We start from the raw sequence: 21,189 nt of genomic DNA on the forward strand, positions 1-21,189 counted from the left end.
GGGGTACACCCTGGACTGGTCGCCAACCAATCGCAGGGCTCCATTCACACTCACATTTACCTATGGACAATTTAGAGTCTCCAGTTAACCTAACATGCATGTTTTTGGAATGTGGGAGGAAACCGGAGTACCCGGAGAAAACCCACGCACGCACGGGGAGGACATGCAAACTCCACACAGAGATGCTCAGTGGAGATTCGAACCCAGGTGTTCCCAATCTCCTGACTGTGTGGCCAACATGCTAACCACTCGGCCACCGTGCAGCCTTTTAAAAAAAAAAAAATTGTATTACATGTTTTAATTGTTGTTCTGCTTGTTCCTATTGTTTTTATTCTATCTTCATACTTATCACATGTTGCCTATTTTGGCTATTTTATTTAATTTTCTAGCTTTTTTTTTTTTTTTTTAATCTGTCCAGCACTTTGGGGCAGCATAAATAATCCTTGGCCTTAACCTTGTTTTCCTGCCATTACAGAACCAATAAAGTCCATAACCTCTCTTAATGTAAGGATTACAGTGTGGATCCGGGTACAGAAGGACCTGCAGAGAAATGTTCATTCATGTTGCTTTTACCGCCTCTGTCTAGCTGTGTGCCCCCAACCCTTAACAACCCCACCACTTTGGTTGGCCTCGTCTCCCCTCTAGTGGTTTAAAGAAATTACTGCAGCATGGTACCACATTGCACCAATATAAAAGCCATGCAGCTCCAAGGACAATTCTGACGCTCATTTATGTCTTTGGATTACATCTTTCGATATTTATGAAGAATACACTCTTTAAAAACTTACATTTGTGATTGGAAATTAAATTAAAATGAATATCATTCAGATTATGTGTCACTGCTGAGGTAGACAATAGTTAGATTATAAATATGACAGCCAATTAGAGGTATTATGATGGGCTAATTGATTACAGAATAATGTGATCGTGGTCATAATTATTGTGTTTTTTTTTTAATAAGGTATATGTCTTTATTTTGTAAGTGTCCTCCCCCCATTTTAAAGTGAGCATTAAAGTGTTGCAACAAAATTTAAATATTTATTATGAATATGTTTTATTTTACAAAAATACTTACAAAAATAATGGTTTCTAAATCTTACTAAAGCTTATTTTAGAGCGTTTGAATTTTAGCATGCCGTATTATTCTCCACACGGAGTCAATAATGTGCACATCAGAGTTGAACTATTTGCTACACTGCAATAAACTGTGTCTTATTCACAAGAATTCGATAATTAAAAACATAAAACTCCCAGATTGCTGAAGCGTGGGCGTGTCTTTTCATTCTGATTGCACCATGTCGGATTTCCCAAGAAGACATTTGCGCCTCCTTCCGTCTTGACACTTGATGCACGCCTTCACTTGACTCCCACACACGCAGATAACCAGCACGAACGAAGACACCGCCTGGTAAGTCAGCAGTCATGGAAGTTCTTACAACTGTTTTTAGGAAAAACAGATAAACTGTACTGTATTTGTAAAGTCACGAGCTAAAATAGTTGATTTTTGGATTTCGATGCTGAAATTGTGTTAGAGATTGTGTCACATTTGCCATTTACCATGTGTTAGAGTTGACTGTAACTAGAGCTTGTAAAAGGAGAAATGAACCGTCCTGAGATCTTTAACCAACCCCAGATTTTTTTTTTGTTCTGCAATGATCAAGATACCCCAAGAATGTTCACTTTCACATATCAACTTTGAACTTTCTTTCACAGTTGTGAGTTGTCTTGGAACAAAACTAAGAGGGGACATCACGAACTAAGCTGAAAGCCTCAAGACGCAAGAAACCATGGTAAAACGCCAGCTTCCTTTTTCATGTTTTTTTTCACTTCTTCTTACATCTTGTCTTGCACATTTGCTGACGAGGCAGCAATATTCACATAAAAAAATAAGATTCTATCATTGTAAAAACAACTAACTGTGACAGACTGTGTTATTCATGCTAGATGATCGTACAGATAGATACTGTAGGTACTGTATTTATCTTCAAGAGAAATTCACGTTTCCAGGAGGACAACACACTACAAACAGGAGAAGTTAAATGTTTCTGTTTTGATTAGAAGAAATTCACATTTTTTGTTTCTCGCTAGTATAAACACACAGTATGCTAATTAACGTGGTAGCTATGAAGTTGATCTAAAGAAACTAAATGTTGTAGGTTGGAAGCTGTGATTTAAGAGGGGACACACATGGACATGGACAACAAAACAAAAGGCAATAGCAGTAACCTCTACATTGACAGAAAGAAAGAAGACATGGCAAAAGACCGGCGAATACTTTGGCTTAAGAGGGGACAGACAGAGAGAAGCCACAATAAGAAAAGACAACAAAAACATTGGTTATTATTTGGCTTAAGAGGGGACAGACATAGAGAAAAGAGACATAACAAAAGGCATCAGAAACAACATTGGCTAATACTCATCTTAAAAGAGCAAAAAAAAAGGCAACAACAAAAGGAAACAACGGTAGGTGGTGGCTTTGCAGTTTTTTAATGATATTTGTGGCTACGACGCTAATAAAAGACAACAGCAACAACAAGACCAGCTAGTACTTGGCTTAATCAAGGACAGACAAAAAGAAAAGAGTAAAGATGCCAGATATTGGCTTTCTTACCGATAGCTGATATACCGATACCGTCCAGCACTTCATTTCCAATACTGTAAGACAATATAATATGTAATATGCAATGTCAGTTTTGGAAAAAATGCCATATTTATTAATTAAAATGAAAAAAATCATGACAAATAGTCAGCTAAAAGAACATGTTCTCTTACTATCAACAAGTAAGACAGGCTGGACTTTTGAATAAACTCAAATAAGAATCCAAAAATTGAATAATGCTGGCAATGACACAATTTGGAGTGCTGTACATTTCAATGTGGCACAAATATGTGTACAGTATATCAACAAAGTGCAAAGTATGAAACTCAAGACTAAACTGGGCTCATTCAGCACTGCTCGGCCGTGCTGCATAAACGCTACGTGTGACTCAGAGTGATTCTTCCTGAGGTGTGATTTATAAGATTACAAGTGTTAAAGAAAGACGTCTCACTCCCCTCTCGATTAACCGGCGCTTCACAGTTGCTGCAAAATGCATATTTAAAATTCAAAGGCGAAACTTGGAAATGATTCCAGACCACGGACATACTGAGCTGCTCCGTAGCGCAATTTGTGGTAAGGTAACCACTAGCGAACAGATATCATTATCGGTAGAAAAAACAATGTCAGCATGATCTGATATCTAATTTTTATGCCAATAATGACATCCTCAGAAAATTGCAACACATAAAGACAACAGCAATGACAACATTGGTTAATACTTGGTTTAAGAACCGACAGTCTGAGAGTAAATCCAGTGAACCGTTCATTCTGTATTCCACGTAAAATTTCAGGAAAATATGACTTGAAAAGTGTATTATTGTGTATTTTTTGGATGTTTTTTGGCTTTTTTGTGTATGTACCCTTTCACAAGAGTATCAGTAATGATAGGGCAAAAGGAAATCTACGCTTCGACAAAAGAACCAAGGAACTTATCGCCAAAAGCGGTAGTCATGAAAGAAAAGGTTTGTGACACAGGTTTTAACTTGTACTGTTTTTGTGTAGTGAATCTTTGTGCAGACATGACTGGAACTATGCTAAAAAGTTACTTAAAAATGTTATTGTGTAACAAGTTTTACCCCTGGAGGTAATTCATGTTGTAATGGTTTGTGTCTTGTCTCCCGCAGACAGAAATGTGGCTTTCTACAACAAAAGTCTCGCCAGGACTCACGACGAAGACCTTTACAGCCGCCAATGGTTCAAACTTCCTGGACTCCCCATTCCGTTATCAGCTCTTCCCAGTGGCCTATGGCGTCATCTTCGTCTTGGGCTTCTTCACCAACATCTACGTGCTGTTTGTACTGCGCTGCCTACGAGAAGCAAAGGCAATGGGAGAGATTCGGATCTACATGACCAACTTGACCATTGCTGATCTCCTTTTTGTGTGCGTCCTACCCTTCTGGATTGGGTATTACAGTCGCGAAGGAACTTGGATCTACAAAGACTTCTTGTGTCGACTGACCGGATCGTTGTTCTTCATCAACACCTACTGCTCCATTCTGTTCCTGTGTGCCATCAGCGTTAACCGATACTGGGCGGTCACTCGGCCTCTTGATGCGGCGTCATCAGACCACAGGCGCCGCGGGATCGGCGTGTGCATTGTCATCTGGTTGGTGACCGTCTCCATGGCTGTGCCTTTCCTTGCAAGTCCGGGCACCAACCAGGATGGAAATGTCACTCGCTGTTTTGAGGGATACCAGAACGACAACGATTCGTCCAAAAGAGGCACAGCTGCTACCCATTTCGCAATTATCGGAATGTTTTTTGTCGTTTTTGCACTCGTGGTGGTATGCAACCTCCTTATCGCCCGAGCATTGGTTTCCCAAAGTGTTCCTCAGTCTGAATTCCATTCTGGAAAAGGTCTGTCCAGGAAGTCCAACATGACAATCTCGTCTTCCAGAAGACCCACAGGCGTCAAACGGAGGGCTGTGCAAATGCTAATGGCTGTGGTCGGTGTGTTTGTTGTGTGCTTCCTGCCTCATCATGTAGTCCAAGGATTCTGGACGCTAGCAGCACTGCAGATCCAAGATGGATGGGGCCATGTGGATTGGGATCCCGAGACCGTGCAGTTGCTCAATGATGCCCATCAGATCACCTTGCTTCTCATGGGCCTCAACTGCATTCTGGATCCCGTAGTGTACTGCTTCGCCACCAGGAAGTTCCGAAGGTTCATAATGGCTCACCTGAAGAGGGTGGCAAAGGGCGAAAGCTGCTCCCACACGGTCACCTCACAGATCTCCTTGGACAGTAGGCACCAGAGCCACAAACTCCCGGGCGAGCTCAATCAGCCTGCATAATTCAAACTGCCAAGCGATGGCATCATGGATTGCTACAGAACTGTCATGGGTTATACCAAAAGATATTTTGCCCATCCCATTTGTTAATAAGAGATTGTAAATAATTATATGACCTTCCCAGCGTTAAAATAGTTTATTTTGTAAAGAACACTTTCATAATGTTCGATCCCCAGACCGAATTGCACAAATTCAACTTCCTGTGTCAGGCGCTCAAACACAGTCACAGAAAAGCGGAAGTTTTGCAAGCAGAAGTCTGTGTGATGACTCTTTCTGATGAGAATCAACCAAAATGAACCAACAAATTACAGAACCAATGTGATTTTAATGTAAACCCTCATTTCTACAGAGTTTTCTTGACATGGCGTCAATAAAATATACAGTGACTTGATGACATTTACCACCATTGGCACAACAGGCCTCAGGATAACCGTTACTCTTCAATTTTGGAGTGGCCTTTTTTTGTAGCCAACCTAAGACACACCTGTGCAATAATCAGCATCATGATATGCCACACCTGTCAGGTGGATGAGTTATGAATGATGAATGTTTACTAACAGATTTGAGAGAGATAGGCTTTTGGTGTCCAAAGAAAAAGTTTTACATCTTTCAGTTCAGCTCATTAATTAATTAAAAATGGGAGTTTTGCGTTTATATTTTTGCTGAGTGTACATGACGGTATATGTTTTGCTCCTGAGTTGATAAAAAATGGAAAACCCTGCATAAAATAACCCTTTCCTGTACAGATTCAGCTCATGACAGAATTGAGTAAGTGTTGTCGCTGGTCATGCTTGTGGGATCCAGATCTGTGTAGGCAAGGTTGGTGCTTGAGTAATTCATGTACTCATGTCCGTCATTCTCGGCCTGTGGCAAAGCTCCCCTGTAATACAAAGTAGAGATGTGCGAGTCATCAAAGAGTCGTTCAAAGCTCGCAGTGTTTTTTTCCAACGGTTACTTGACAAAGAGCTGACTCATGGGTGCTCGAAAAAGACTTGTGTTTTACTAACTCGTGTGTGTGCTCTATGAAGACCCAAGTTTCACAGACTCACAGGTGCTCAACGAGTTTCACTGACTCACGGGTTTTCGACGAAGACTTGAGTTTCACTCACTCACAGGTGCTTGATATACAGTATACTGGAGTTTCACTGGCGGACGGTTACTCGAAGGCTCAAGTTTTACTGACTCACGGGTGCTCGACAAAGACTCCAGTTTTACTGACTCACGGGTGCTCGACAAAGACTCCAGTTTTACTGATTTACGAGTACTCGACAAAGACTCATGTTTTACTGACTCACAGGTGGTCAACAAAGACTCAAGTTTTAATGACTCACAGGGGCTCGCAGAAGACGCGATTTTCATTGAGTCACGGGTGCGTGACGAGTTTCACTGACTCATGGGTCCTTGACGAAGTGTCATGTTTCACTGACTCACGGTTGCTTGATATATACTGGAGTTTCACTGGCTGACGGTTACTCGATGAAGACTCGAGTTTTACTGACTCACGGGTGCTCGACGAAGACTCAAGTTTTACTGACTTACGGGTGCTCGGCGACGACTCCAGTTTCACTGACTTGCGGTTACTCCATGAAGACTCAAGTTTTACTCACTCACAGGTGCTCAATAAAGACTCACGTTTCAGTGACTCACAGCAGCTCACAGAAGACTTGATTTTCAATGAATCACGGGTGCTTGACAAAGACTCAAGTTTCACTGACTGGGGTGCTTGGCGAAGACTCGAGTTTCACTGACTCTTGGGCACTCGATGAAGATTGAGCACATGTGCTTTGTGACGAGCGACTAGAGTGAATTTAGTACCTGATTCACTTCAGTGAGTGACTCATAATCACCCGAGTCAGTAAAAGGAATCGAGTTTCCCATCTTTAATACAAACAATCATTTTAAATAATGTTAATATCACAACCAAGTCGACTTAGAAACAAAAACATTTTACCTACTTTGGCTCCTTTCCCGGTCTTGGGAAACCTTTAGAAAAATGTACAAAACACACCAATGAGAAGGACATTGGCATAAAAGAACAGTACTGCTGTGTTCACCTTTAGGTCCTGTGTTGGAGGAGCTTTTCTTGTTCAGAAGTCTTTCCCAGAGTAGCCAGAGTAGAATGATGATGTTAACCGTCAAGGCCAGCAGCGAGAGAGTGAAGGCAGTTATTTCCATACTCTTGACTTCTATTAAAAAAGAAAAAGATATATGCATCGGTGTGCCTGTATATTAGTAACTGCATAAGATATGTTCCTGATTTAGAAACAGGGTCACCACAAGCACTGATAAGCATGTTGCAGCAGTCCAAATATAGCACTTAAACAAATATTACAAGATAGATACTTATCAACTTGTTTTTGGACTGCGAATGTAAAGCTCCCCAAACATTTTAATGCCATGTTTGCGTGAAATTAAACGTAATATTAGTGCAATATTAGTCCGATCATCTGAACATTTGTAATGCTATTTAAAGTAAGTGTGCATTTTAGCATCCACTCAGATTGCGATGATGTTTGCTCACAGCCACAAGGGGGCGTATTTACATGGTACAGCAGGGATGTCCAAACTTTTATGACAATTATGACTTTATTGTTGGTATGACTGTATGTTATTTCTAAAAAAAACAACAACTTTATTCTACTATTCTTGTGAGATTATTACTTTTTTTTCTTCTAATGTTACAAAATTATTCTATTTCGTTATTTTCAGTTTATACACACTTTTTTCCACTCTCACAATATTACAATGTTATTCTTGTTATATAACAGCATTATTGTCATACAATTATGGCTTAATTCTTGTAGTACTACATATTTTTTACTTTGTTCTCGTAACATTATGTTTTTTTGGGGGGGGTAATATTATTAAAAATAATATTCTGAAATGATAATATTCTAACATAATTTCTCCTAATACTAATACTGATTGTGTTGAAAAATAGGACTTTTTCTCACAAGATCCTTGTAACATTATGACTACTTTTTTTCTTGAAAAAATACAAAATAATAAACTTAACTTATTCTTGTAAAATTACATTGTTATTACTTTTTAAAATGAGCAAAATACAACTTTTTTCTATTAATACAAGTGTATCGTACTGGCACTGTGGCTTTTTACAAGAAACAATGTTAATCATTTATGACAAAAATATTGTGGATTTTGTATTTATGTGGTATGAATTCATATTACAAGAAAAAAACAGTTTTACTAGAATAAAGCTCTAATTCAGGGGTGTCCAAAGTGCAGCCCAGGGGCCATTTGAGGCCCGCGGCTGTGATTTTATCAGCCCGCAGCACAGCCTAAAAATGTAATTTAACGAGGAAACTTAAAAAAAAACAAACAACAGCACCAAAAATGGGAAAACCAAATAAAAGTCAAAATATTAAGAAAAGAGTTGTAATCTAGCAAGAAAAAAAAAAAGCCGTGATTTCACAAGAATAACTGCATGAAGTTGAAATATTAAAGATTTTTTTTATTAAGTCAAAAACAATGAATAAAGTTGTCATTTTTGAAACTTAGGTTGGGGGAAATTTATAACATGTGAATAAAGTCAAAATATATATATAGAAAGTTGAAATATTTGGAAAATTATACAAAAAAAAAACAACAGCAGAAATTTTACCACAGTAAAGTCAAAATATTAAGTGAAAAAAAAGTTTTATAATGAGCAGAAAGTAGCAATTTTATGAGAATAAACTAAAAATAGAATTTTAGTAACAATGGTGAAAAAATACATGACACATTTGTTTTAAAAGATATATAGTATAGGAGAAAATTTACAAGCGGAAAGCTGAAATGAAATAGTTTGAAAGTTTAAAAAAAACAAGAAATGGGAAAAAACAGCTGTAATTTTACGGGAATAAAGTCAAAATATTAAGAAAAAAAAAAGCCATAATCGAATGAAGAACAAAAGTCGCAATTTTACAAGAAGAAAACTTGTATTATTATGGAAAAAAACGTCCTTTTTAGCTGCATTTCACTTACATTATAAAGGTGAAATGCAGCTAAAAAGGACATTTTTTTCCATAATAATACGATTTCTTCTTGAGCTACACATAGCTTCTTCTGAGCACATCTCTGTCTGTTGCTTTACAAACTATCCAAGTGGCCCTTGCATTGCATCCTTTCATTTTCCAATATGTGGCCCACGCTGGAAAAAGTTTGGACACCCCTGCTCTGTTGTTACGTTCTCCTGTTGCACGCCTGCTGCTCCTATTATTCTGTCCCTGCCTTTTCCTCCTCTTTCTTTTTTTTCCCACAGAACTCCCTTCTCTGGCAGGAGGCGGTGCCACTGGGCACACCTGTAAGTGATTGCCACTTAGGCTCACTGCTGTCGGCTGAGTATTGCTGGATTATTCCTTTCTCTTCCACGGCGTTGAGACAGCCGCTCTCCTTCGGTATGTAAACCTTTTCCACTGTTTAATTCTTTTGTTTGTGGACTGCTCCATGGTGTGCCTTCTGCCCCATCACCTTGTGTTAAACCTTTCTGGACTGCATTATAGGATATCAATATTTTTGTTGCCTCTGCATCCGGGGTCCACCAAACAACAAAACGTAACAGTAATAAGAAATATAGAAAAAAAAGTGATAATTTTATGACTTTTATAAACTTGTAATGCTGTCTTGTGAGGGAAAAAAATATGTGAAAGTCATAATCTCAACAGAATAAATAAAAAAAGACTAGAATAAGTACAAAGTAATATAAGAAATTAAAATGGTTTGACAAAATAAGGAAATTAAACTTTTCATAATCTCACAAAAATACGAACGATAGTGTTTTATGAGAATAATTTCCTAATATTACGAGAAAAAAGTTACAAGAATGGACTCCAACTGTTATGAGAAATAACGCTTACTTTTTCAAAAAAATCCCATAATTTTTCCAAACTACGCAAAGATGTTCTCCGCCAACCAACCTGTAGCATGAAAAGAGACGATGTAGACGTTGTGGGTGGGGCTCACGTTGTCCGAGTGTTTGTTGCTAGCATTGCAGCGGTACAGCCCGCTATGGCCCGGCTCACTGAGGGTCAGATTGTTCCCGATTCCCACGTCCTGCCACAGCTGGTTCTGCTGTCTCTGCCATGACCAAACCACGTTGGCCGACGTCGGGCCACTGCAGTGCATGATGACCTTTTGACCCTCCGCCACCGGGTAGTCCGGTGTGGCTGTCAGCGTCAGTGGGCCAATGGATTCTGGTGGTGGAAAAACGAGGACAGCAGGGCTGAATTATAACTGGCCAATAGGCAATGGAAACCATGCATGCTCATACGAGTTACAAAAATAAAGTTGTAATAATTCACCAAAAAAGACCTAATTTATAATCTTACGAGGATAGTTTCCTAATATTACAAAATTTTCTGAGAATATAGTCATAATATGAGGGGAAAAAGGGTGTTTTTTGGAAAAAAAGGGTTTAATCTTACAAGAATCAAAACTAAATTTTACTAGTATAGTAAATAGTAATAGGAATATTGCGAAAAATGATCTTTTGTTTCAAGAAAAAAATGGTAATCCTAATTTAAATCATTAATCTTAAACGGGAGTCTGGATTTTCTGTGAATAAAGCTGTCATATTACAAGATATAATGTTAGGAGAAAAACAACACAACAAGAAACAAACCAAAAAGTTGTATGGAAAAAAGTCATAATCTTGTTAGGGAAAAAAAAAGTGGAACCTTCCTAGAAAATAGTTTGTGTTGTTTTTCTAAGAAACTAAAGTCATAACATAACGAAAATAAAGTTGCACCTAATTTAAAAGAAAAATAAATGAAAAAAATTCATGGAAAAAATTGCATATATAATATTTAGGGAAAAAATTGTATTTTGTCAAAATAAGTGAAAATTATATGATAATAAATAGTAATAAAAAGGTTTTTTTTCATGAAAAAAATTACAAAAATTATATATATATATATATATATATATATATATATATATATATATACACACTAAGTCCCCAAAGTCGGATGTTCGTAAATTGGGGACTTGGTGTGTGTGTGTGTGTGTGTGTGTGTGTGTGTGTGTGTGTGTATATATATATATATATATATATATATATATATATATATATATATATATATATATATATATATATATACATATATATATATATATATATATAATAGCAAAAATATAGAGTGGTGTGAAAAAGTGTTTGCTCCCTTTCTGATTTCTTAGTTTTTTGCATGTTTGTCACACTTAAATGTTTCCGATCATCAAACAAATTAAAGTATTAGTCAATGACAACACAACTGAACACAAAATGCAGTTCTTTAATGAAAGTTTTTATTAAGGGAGAAGAAAAATCCAAGCCAAATTTACAACAACAGAATTGCAACAATTCTGCAAAGATGAGTGGGCCAAAATTTCTCCACAGCGCTGGAAGAGACTCATTGCAAGTTATCCCAAACGCTTGATTGCACTTGTTGCTGCTCAGGGTGGCCCAACCAGTTATTAGGCTTAGGGGGCAATCACTTTTTCACACAGTTTGGATTTGTTTTTCTCCCTTAATAATTTAAAAACTGCATTTTTTGTTCATTTTTGTTATCATTGAGTAATACCTACATTTATTTGATGATTAGAAACATTTAAGTGTGACAAACATGCAAAAAAATAACAAATCAGGAAGGTGGCAAATACTTTTTCTTATCACTCTATATATACATACATGCATACCCACACACACACACACACACACACACACACACACAAAGGATTATAATACAAAATACATTTAAAAATCGCAATCTTAAGAAAAAAGTTGTACTTTTTACACAAAGTTGGAATATTTAGAGAAAAATATGTCTTTTAATCCTTGTCCAATGACGTTGTAATTTTACGATAATAAATTGATATCAAACGAAAAGTAAAAAAAAAATTAATGAAAAAAAAAGAATTTTCTGAGAACAAAGGTCGGAAAACGACTTGCATTTGCTCAATAAAAAATGGAGTTATATCAGGAAAGAAATTGTCATTGTATGGAAATGAAGTCAAAATATTACGCAAATTGTACACAAAGTCACAGTATTACACGTATAAATGATAAAAACGCCATCATGTTGCGATAATAAACTTGTAATATTAACAAGGAAGGACTTCCATGACAAAAACGGCAATCTTAGAAGAGAAAAGTTAGAATTTTACCAGTTTGAGCAAGATAATGCGCTGCATGCTGTGGAGCAGCAGGAACGACTGAATCTGGCTGCAAATGAACAACTGAAACAAAAGGAAAGACTGATTAATGCCTCCGGTCTATGACAACAGATCCTGCAAGCTTGTAGTACCAGATACTGGAGATAGTATTTACCTGAGCTACTGAAGTTAAACACCAAGAGGCAGAGGAGCATGTTGAGAGGCTTCAAGGATGAATCACAAGTGCACCAAAGCTCAGGTGAGAGTGGAGGAAGTGAGATAGGCGAAGCGGCAAGAGGGGAAGTGTTAAGTTCCCTCAGCTGGAGGGCAATAAAAAGTACACTTCACACGGGAGAGTCTTATCGATACACACACACACACACACACTGCACACACCCGGTGTCCAACATTTGCTGTCCCCAAATGGTGGTCGCCTTCAGGCTCAGGCTGTGAGATGGAAGTGGAGATTGCTGGACCAGCTGGAATCCAGAACATTCTCACCTTAGGCCAACTGACTAAAAAGCTGAAAAGTCAGGATAAGTCAGATGTTTTTGCACCAAAACTACTTTCTTGTAGGAACTTTTGGAAGACCGTTATGTGCTTGAACCACAGGAACCAAGTTGTTGTCATAATTTGTGGGGGAAAAAAAAGAAGAGCGCGAGAAAGATCTTGTGTTGATATTTTATATACAGTACAGGAATTACTGATGTCATTTTACGGGATACAATTGTAATTTTAGGAGAATAATTACATAAGTTCCAATAATAAATATTTAATATGACGAGAACACGTCATAATGTTATGAGAAAAAGGTTACAATATTATGATATTATAATATCAAGGAGCAAAGAATACATATCCTAATCTTACAAGACTAAAATGGCAATTTTATGAGAATAAAGTCAAAATATTGGAATTTTGTGAGAATAAAAATTAGTATTTTTCAATATATTTGTTATAATAATAATTATTATTATTGTTAACAATAAAATTATTAACATATTAATAGTTTAATATATTAATATTATTATTAATAATATTAATATTAATTATAATAATAATAATTATTATAAACAAGTCCTATTTTTCTTTTTTCTATAATTTTTCCATTTTCTGTTTTTTTCTTTCAACAAAAAAATCATAAAATCATCTTGCAATAATTAAACAGTAAATTTACCATCTTATGAGAATAAAGATGTAATATTACAAGAATCAAGTAATATTGTAAGAAAAAAGGTGCTATTTTTTGAGAAAAAATTTGATTTATAAAGAACTAATAACTTTATGAGAATAAAGACGGGACTCCATGAGAATTTGTAAGACGAGAACATGTTATGAGAATAAATCTGTAATATTAGGAGAAAAAAAAAATTTTCTTCCAAGAATAAAATTGGACTCTTACAACAATAAAGTCATCATTTTATGACAATCACATTACAATATTAAGACAAAAGGTCATAATGTTAAAAGTATAAAGAAAAAGAAATGTATTGCAATCATTTCCCAGCCTTAGAATATTTAATTATCAAGTGGTTGTTGTTTTTTTCGGAAGGGTTAAGAAAAAAAATGATATTTTGTTTTTCAATTTTGATGGAGTTCTGACATTTTTGCTAAAGTACAACTGCAATTCACCCAATTGCCCACTAGGTAGCAACTACTTGTATGCTTTAATTCAGGGGTCGGGGGAGCCATGAAAGCCACATATTTTAAATGTATTTCCATGAGAGCCATGTAATACTTTTTAACATTGAATACAATGACCAACCATTTTAGAACAGAATAAGTCTCTGCATTTATTCTTTGAAATAACGTTGCTATACTGAAGCTAATCGATAATAAATGAAAATGCTTCTTACCATGAATGCGACGTCTGGTGCTGCATGGTTTTGCTGATTGAGACATTGTGAGGTCAAGCTTCACGTCCTTCGCTTGTGTTTGCCCCGCTTGATTTGCCGTCATGATGGTACGATCGTGAGCAGTTCTGGCTGACAGAGGCACGTCTTTTATTCGTTTGATTATCTGGTCTTGATCCGAAAAGATGTCAAAAAGTTCCTTTGCCACATCACGCTTGAATGTATTGGCATATTCCCTATCTGTGGATGGTTTTACGTTCGTCACTGTTGCTAAAGAAGCTTCATATTTGACCGTTTCATCAATGAGAGGTTATCACTGCGTATTAGACACCGGTGTGCTACAGAATTAGCTAGCCTATCTGGTAGGCTACCGCATTGTCCAATTACAATTGTGTTTTGGCGTCTGACCCGAAAAATATCGGAAGGACAGTTGGCATTGGCTCTAGCCATCCACAGTGCGGTAGAAAATGGATAGATGGATTCAAATGAGGGATGACCCGATCCACATTTTTTGCCTTCTGATCCGATTTTTTGGTATAGTCTTGCCGATCCGATACCGATCGTTTTTTTTGTTTTGTTTTTTTTTCAATAATAATAAGCTTTTATTACAAACATGAATTTGTGGGATTGAATTGATTGAGAGCCAGGTCCCGAATCCAATAAAAGATCCAATAAAAGGCCATCCAATAAAAGAGAAAAATGGAAAAAATGGGCGTGCAAAATACTTTTAGGGTAGGACTAATCGTTTGACATGGTTATCGATCAATTTGTGGTGTGATTTAGAACATACTGTATGACTTTTTTTTTTTTTTAAAACAAACTCTCTTAGGGCTCGATGAAATCCGTTTTTTTCCCCGAAATTCCGTTTTTTCCCTTTTAATTTCATAGAATTCAGTTTTTTTGCCTTTTCCACTTATTTTAACAGCATAGAGTGTGTGCTATTTGGGTTAGTGAATAAAATGCAAAAATCCTGACATTTATTGATGCAATACACCATTGGTCCATTTTGTCCAGTAATTTAGAAATGGATGTAGCTTGCTAACGTTTCTAAGGGGACGCCAGCCTCAGCACATATTGCTACAAAACCTTCAACAAACTGTAATGCTCGTGCTTGTGATGAAGGCAGATGGAGTCACAGATGTAATTCCCATCGCGATATTAATGTAGGATATTTTAATGGCACCCTTATTTTGTTTACACAGACAAATATGACAAAGAGCGCTCTTATTTTGAAGGCCGGAATGTGTTGTGTGTGTGTGTTGATAATGGCAATTGACGGTTGTTACGCACTGAGTGCAAGAGCAAACGTGCCTCTCGGCTTTTTTCACTCAGAACCTGCACGTCGTCAGTGGGCGTTGTAAAATGGTCCTTACGCAAGGTCCCTAAGTAAAACACAACATGGTGAAAATATACAAGTACTCATCCAGTCTGAGTCGCGCGCACACACACAGCTGCACACCGAAGCGAACCCCGCTAGCTTCCATTCACGCTCCATAACAGAGGAGTTTCCAAGGTTTTGCGCCGCCGTTTCGACATGTTTAGTAGTGTTTGTAGGGTCCCTCTTATCAACCAGCGGTTAGAGCGGCACTTCCCGCGCGAGCTCCCTACACTGTGTCGCAGCAGTCCGGGCACAGTGAGAGGGAACTACCCCTGTAGCCGTGGCGTGAGTCGGGTGGCAACCAGCTCTGAGGCGCATTACTGCACCTACCATGTTGGAGTGTGGCTCGGAGTTGATACGCGATAACGTGATACGGCAACCGCATCGGCCAGATCTCGTGGCGGAAGCCGACATTATCCGATCATCACAAATACAGCGGATCGCGATGATATCCCTAATTAAAACGCATTATAATGTTTTATATTTGGAAAGTAATTTTTAACACTGTGATTTCTGTAACGTTTTACTTTAAAATGGAAAAAAGGAGAATGGAAAAAATGGTATAGTGTTAAGAAATGTGTGAGACATCAAAAGAGCCATACATGGGGGTTCTCCCGACCCCTGATTTAATTCAATTGTGCTTTCATCCACTTGCATATCGAAATGCATGAAAAAAACACGTCAATATTGCACCGCGGGATACATTGTGGTTGTCTCCAATCATACATTTCAAGTTAAAAATAAAGGGTTTGCCACCCTATTTAAACCACCTTTGGGATCACCTGTAACAAGCAACAACTCCGTATTTCCTCCTTGAGGGTGCATTAAATTCAATATAACAACACATGTTCATATCCACGAACGAGCCCCAGACGACCATAAATGGTCACCCAGCAGCCATGACTTCCTCCTATTACTGACTTCCTGTGAATCCGGAGGGGACAGCTGACGCTCTCACTGTGAAAGCAAGATAAATAGTCACGCGGTTGTCATGCGTGTGTACAATGTGTGCTGTGCTCCCCCCTTCCCCCCCCGGTCATTATTCTTCATCATTATTTCATGATTCATTACTCATTCATTCATTGCCTTCATTATCCTGCTCACTTGTCATGCCGCTTCATTCTCACCTCATCTGCCACGTGATGACGACACATGAAAGCAGTGTGCACATTTCTTGTATACGACACCTGCACGAGTAATAACTGTGCATATTATGTTACATTTTTATGGTGCGAATGATATATCAGTGCAGCTCCCCCCCCCCCCCCCCCCCCCACAGCATCAAGATCATTATATTACTGTGGCGTGTTTTATTATTAAACAATCCACATAAAAACACCCATGCATATAATATCGTCAGAGAGAAATTAATTTATTTTAATAATATGTGTAATGTATATTTATGTGATTTGCAGTGGTCCCATATAGAATATGACCAGTACAATGATAAAAAAAAATAATTGAATACATTTAATAAAAACATAAAATTTTAAAATTAAAACCAGGAAATATTATAAAATAATTTAAACACATATTTAACTGTAAAAATGTCACAAAAAGCTTTGTATTTCACTAAACTACCATTAAAATGTTGCATGTCAAAAGTGAAGTTTGACCAAATATACATTTACCCACTGGAGGGCGCTCACTACCTTTCTCACAAGCCTCCATTGACTTCCATTTATACCGTCGTGCAATATTAGCTTTTTATTCTTGACTGCTGGAACTTAGATTATCAGAAAGCTTCTTGGTGTAAATTTTCCTTATGTGAATTCATCTTTTTTGTCGTACAGCCCTTGACACATGTTTACTCTACCCTTGGATTACTGTCACGCGATATGAGTGCATCATCAGGCCTGTTGGGAGTTGCAGTCGCATTATTATTGTGTGGAGTTAATGCATGAAGAAGCATGAGTTTCAGTCAGATTTCCTTGTTCTCGATCATGGCATTGCTCGTGTTCGTGAGCGGCATCACACCCCCCCATCATGCTTCAAACGATAAGTCCGATACAGTGGTACCTCGAATGAAAACTGAAGCCGTTTTTCCCCACAGGAAATAATGCAAATCCAATCAGTCCATTCCAGACACCCAAAATGTTCACAAAAAATACATAGTAGAGAATAATTATAGTTTTACTTGCAGAAAACAGTGCAAAATTGTTATAAATGACGACTGAAAAGGACAAATGAACATTTAATATCATTTTTACCTTTTACTGAAGACGCTTGATGGCGAACGGAGAAGGAGACGGGTAATCGACTCCAAGCGGATTAGTTTTTTACACACAAAATTGTACAAAAACCAAGACAAAGTGTACAAAAACAGAGGCAAAATTTTGGCGTAAATTTTCATCGAAACCCGATTAACCCCTCTCTTGACTACTGGTTAACAGTTCCGATGCTCAACGTAGCATTTAAAGTACACGCAAACTAGTACACTAGTAATGAGGGAACAGGATGCCAACAGGAGTCAAATGTTTTGCTATGTTGTGTGTGTTTTTTTTAGTTTTTTTTACACGTATCAATCACGGGTGTCCAAACTGCGGCCCGGAGGCCATTTGCTGCCCGTGGCTGTTTTTTTTTTTTATTGGCCCTTTGCACGTTTAAAAAAAGGCGAATTACATAAGAAAACTAACAAAAACAACAATAAAAATTGAAAAAAGAGCATCAATTTTACAATTTTAAAATATTAGAATAAAGTCATAATATAAAGAGAAAAAAGCTGTTTTACAAGCATGAAATAAAAAATATAAATAAAAAATAATGTAATTTTTGGAGGATAAAGTTGAAGTAAACAAATTTTATTGTCTTAATATCGGAAACAAAACAAAGAATAAAGTTGCAAGATTTGCAAAATGAATTTGTGAAAAAATTTGAATGTTATGAAAATAGTCCAAATATTATGGGAATAAAGTTCCTGAAAAATACGAGAAGAAAGTGGAAATATTTGTAAAACTGAAAAGCCACAACAGCAAAAATGAAACAATGGGCAAAAGAGAAAATACGCAGAAGCTGTTTTTCCTTAAATATGTACTGCTTGTTAGCATATCTACATGGGTTGGTTTACAAATCATCCTTTGATTTTTCACGACACAGCTGTCACCGGGAAAGGTTTGGACATGCCTGGGATTGATGACAAAAATCATCCTGCACACGGACATGTGAAAATCGAATGAAAATGCTGCCATGTTCATGGCGGGCCAGCAGTTGGTGCCACTGCCACACGCATTTGATGACACATCTGGGCCGCGAAAGCCATGTAACAATAGCATACCTTCACTATTAAGCCAGCTAGAAAGTACTTATAAAAGTATACATGAGGTATACATGAGTGACGGGTGCCGGTGTGGCTCTCACTCTGCGGACCCTGGCTGGCTGAACCAGGCGGGTTAGTAGTATTGGACCACCGCCAGGGTTAATTGCACTGGAAATCCTTAATATTGATACTTTTTGCAACTCAGACTACAGCTGTCCTATCTAGTCTGACTGGTGTGTGTCCCACCTAGTCTTTGAGCATGAACTGATGAAGCCTGCTCGGATGAGAAGTGGCTCAAGGCTGGCAAACAGCTTTTACCCACAGGCCATCAGGCTTCTCAATGAAGCACTCAGACACGCCACACGCAACACACACTCATAGCACTTTATTTATTTATTTATTTATTTGTATTATTTACTTGCATTAATGTCTCTTCTGTTGTTGTTGCTTAATTTCTTGGTATTTATGTATATGTGTTTATGTTTCTTATGTTCTTATTCTTTCTTGTGTTTTTCTTTCTTTTCCTTGGGAGAATGAACAGAATAAGATTTTCATTGCATGGTATAACTGCTGTTTTACCATGCACATGACAATAAAACTCTCTTGAATCTCTTGAATCTTGAATCTCTTGAATCTTGAAACATCTAAGACAGTCCGAACGGTCCAGTTGCGATCGATTGAATGCTGTGAGAATCCGATGACCCAGACGAATGAGAATATTCCAAGGCATTTTTCACAACTCGGTTTTCGGCAAGACAACTTTCTGGATTCCGTTCTATTCGGTGTCGTGGTGTAAACAGCCCCCCCAAACTAACATTTCTTCCTCCGTGGGCCTCCGTTCACCCCGTGTGGCACTTCCCAAGTAGTAAGAGGAGAGTGGCAAGGCGCAGTGGTAGTGCCGGCGTGACACATATTGCAACAGCATGCAACTACAACAACAACAGCAACAAGGGGACGGACAGCACTCTAGTCCAGATGGGTGCTTCCTGTGCCAGGCGGGAAATGGCACAGCGTTCTGTGTCATTTCATTTTCGCCACAAAACAGACACAATCATCACCGACAGTCATTCAGCCTTTCAGAAAAGTGGCACTCTCTACCGCTTTTTGGGGTCCCGCCGGATGTGGGAGGTTTCCCCCACCAAGTACAGTTGAAGCGACACGAAAAATTTAGATTTCGCAACAGCCGCGTACCTGGAAAAAATGCAGAACCTCGACCCCTCGGAAAACTAACGTGTTCTGCCATTTTTGGGTCCTGCCAGGACCCCCAAAGAGGGTGTTGGAGGTTTCCCTCACCTCCCGGACCAGGAAAGTGCAGTTGAAGCAACATGAAAAACTGAGATGTCGTGACTGTTTCCGACCAAAATAGCTGAAATTCAACCCCTTGGTCGTGCCGACACCCCCGATGGGGGTGTGGGAGGTTTCCCCCACATCTCGGACCAGGAAAGTGTAGTTAATGCAACATTAAATAATACGATTTTGGGCCAGCCGTGACCTGAAAAAATGCAAAAAGTTTACCCATAAGAAAAGTGTCATTTTCTGCCCTTTTTGGGTCCTGCCCGGACCCCCAATGAGGGTGTGGGAAGTTTTAGAGCTCTCATATTCGATGATACCAAGCTCTGTTTTTACTTGGTATCGGTAAGAGGTATCGGCCATCACTATTATGGAGCAAAACAACACAAAAGGCGACTTCAACTCAAAACTGACTCAACCAATCAATGTCTCTCTTAAATCCCGAAAAAGACGCAGGAGTTTACAGAAGGTGTACCTAATCATTTGAGCAGTGTCGTGTATCGGCACTGCTTGTGCCAGACTGGCCTGCATCGTCCCACCGCTCCACTGTGCAGATGATGCGCTCAGCTCAGCCCTGTGTTGAACAGATGTCGCGGGGAAGCTGATACGGTCCCAGCGCTGAGTGGGGACAAATCACACAGCGGATATACACACACACACACACACACACACACACGCACACACACGAAAACACACGCTTAGACACATGATGCAAATCTAACCTTCAGATTACAGATGGCCACTATCAGAGACTGCCGGCCGGATTTGCAAGAGGTAAATACTGTGGGGGTAATCCAACATTGGGGCCAGAGGGCGGTGGGTGTGTAGTGTGTACCACGGGGCAGAACGGGCACCAGATGGTCGACGTGTATATCTACATGCGTGCGCTTGTGTTAGAGGGAATGTTAAGCATGCTCTGACATTGGGATTATGTTTCATGTGTCACAGACAAACCCGCTTAGATCATCAGTGGATAAAAAACCCTCGACTCTCGCAGTTCATCCAGCGCTTCCCTACGTAACCGCTCGTTATTAGTTAATGGAGTCGCAACCTTGAACGGCATGCGAGCGGTGAGGCGGGAAAGCAGACACGAGCGCGAGCACTTTTGACTTTCAACCTCGAACGCTCCGTAGGGAGAAATATCAGACGGACATCGGAGGAAAAGGAGGAGGCGAGAAGAAAACACTGCCAAACTGCGAAACAAAAAAGGCGAAGAGACGAGCGTGTCGAGGCCTGGTTTAATTCTTTCACTACGATTACGATCCCGTGTTGCATTTCCTCCCGCACGTCCTGCTTCCTGTCTCTCACAACCTCTTTGTCCTCGCCATAATTTCATCTCCTCGTACGTCATTAGGAAGCCGCAGCGTAATTAATTTCTTATCTCTCAGAAT

General features: G+C 38.7%; 3 protein-coding genes across 6 annotated transcripts in view; 2 read left to right on the forward strand and 1 right to left on the reverse strand.

Annotated features, from left to right (window-relative positions):
• The first annotated feature begins 1,247 nt into the window (after nt 1-1,247).
• On the forward strand, nt 1,248-7,479 carry ptafr (platelet-activating factor receptor). Of its 3 annotated transcripts, XM_054796965.1 has the most exons (4): nt 1,248-1,408; nt 1,714-1,790; nt 2,157-3,561; nt 3,724-7,479. In XM_054796965.1, exons 3-4 carry the CDS (start codon nt 3,454-3,456, stop codon nt 4,891-4,893), a joined length of 1,278 nt encoding a protein of 425 aa, XP_054652940.1. In that variant the 5' UTR covers nt 1,248-1,408; nt 1,714-1,790; nt 2,157-3,453; the 3' UTR covers nt 4,894-7,479. The 3 variants fall into 3 exon arrangements, with proteins under 3 accessions (XP_054652940.1, XP_054652941.1, XP_054652938.1); XM_054796966.1 differs by lacking the exon at nt 2,157-3,561; XM_054796963.1 differs by lacking the exons at nt 1,248-1,408; nt 1,714-1,790 and having other exon boundaries at nt 1,854-3,561.
• LOC129192693 (uncharacterized) lies at nt 4,848-15,577 on the reverse strand. Of its 2 annotated transcripts, none has more exons than XM_054796967.1 (8): nt 13,878-15,577; nt 12,418-12,500; nt 12,197-12,341; nt 12,034-12,105; nt 9,807-10,082; nt 6,945-7,076; nt 6,846-6,873; nt 4,848-5,770 (listed from the first exon to the last, which is right to left on the reverse strand). In XM_054796967.1, the coding sequence occupies exons 1-8, from the start codon at nt 13,978-13,980 to the stop codon at nt 5,644-5,646; spliced, it is 966 nt and encodes a 321-aa protein (XP_054652942.1). In that variant the 5' UTR covers nt 13,981-15,577; the 3' UTR covers nt 4,848-5,643. The 2 variants fall into 2 exon arrangements, with proteins under 2 accessions (XP_054652942.1, XP_054652943.1); XM_054796968.1 differs by having other exon boundaries at nt 12,418-12,544.
• Nucleotides 9,035-21,189, forward strand: part of pacrg (PARK2 co-regulated) — a 275,559-nt gene continuing 263,404 nt past the window's right edge. The window contains exon 1 of the mRNA XM_054796973.1: nt 9,035-9,287. The gene's annotated coding sequence lies outside the window, so the exon portion shown is untranslated. The remainder of the gene's footprint in view (nt 9,288-21,189) is intronic.

Source organism: Dunckerocampus dactyliophorus, chromosome 13 (assembly GCF_027744805.1).
Source record: "Dunckerocampus dactyliophorus isolate RoL2022-P2 chromosome 13, RoL_Ddac_1.1, whole genome shotgun sequence".
Lineage (NCBI taxonomy): Eukaryota > Metazoa > Chordata > Actinopteri > Syngnathiformes > Syngnathidae > Dunckerocampus > Dunckerocampus dactyliophorus.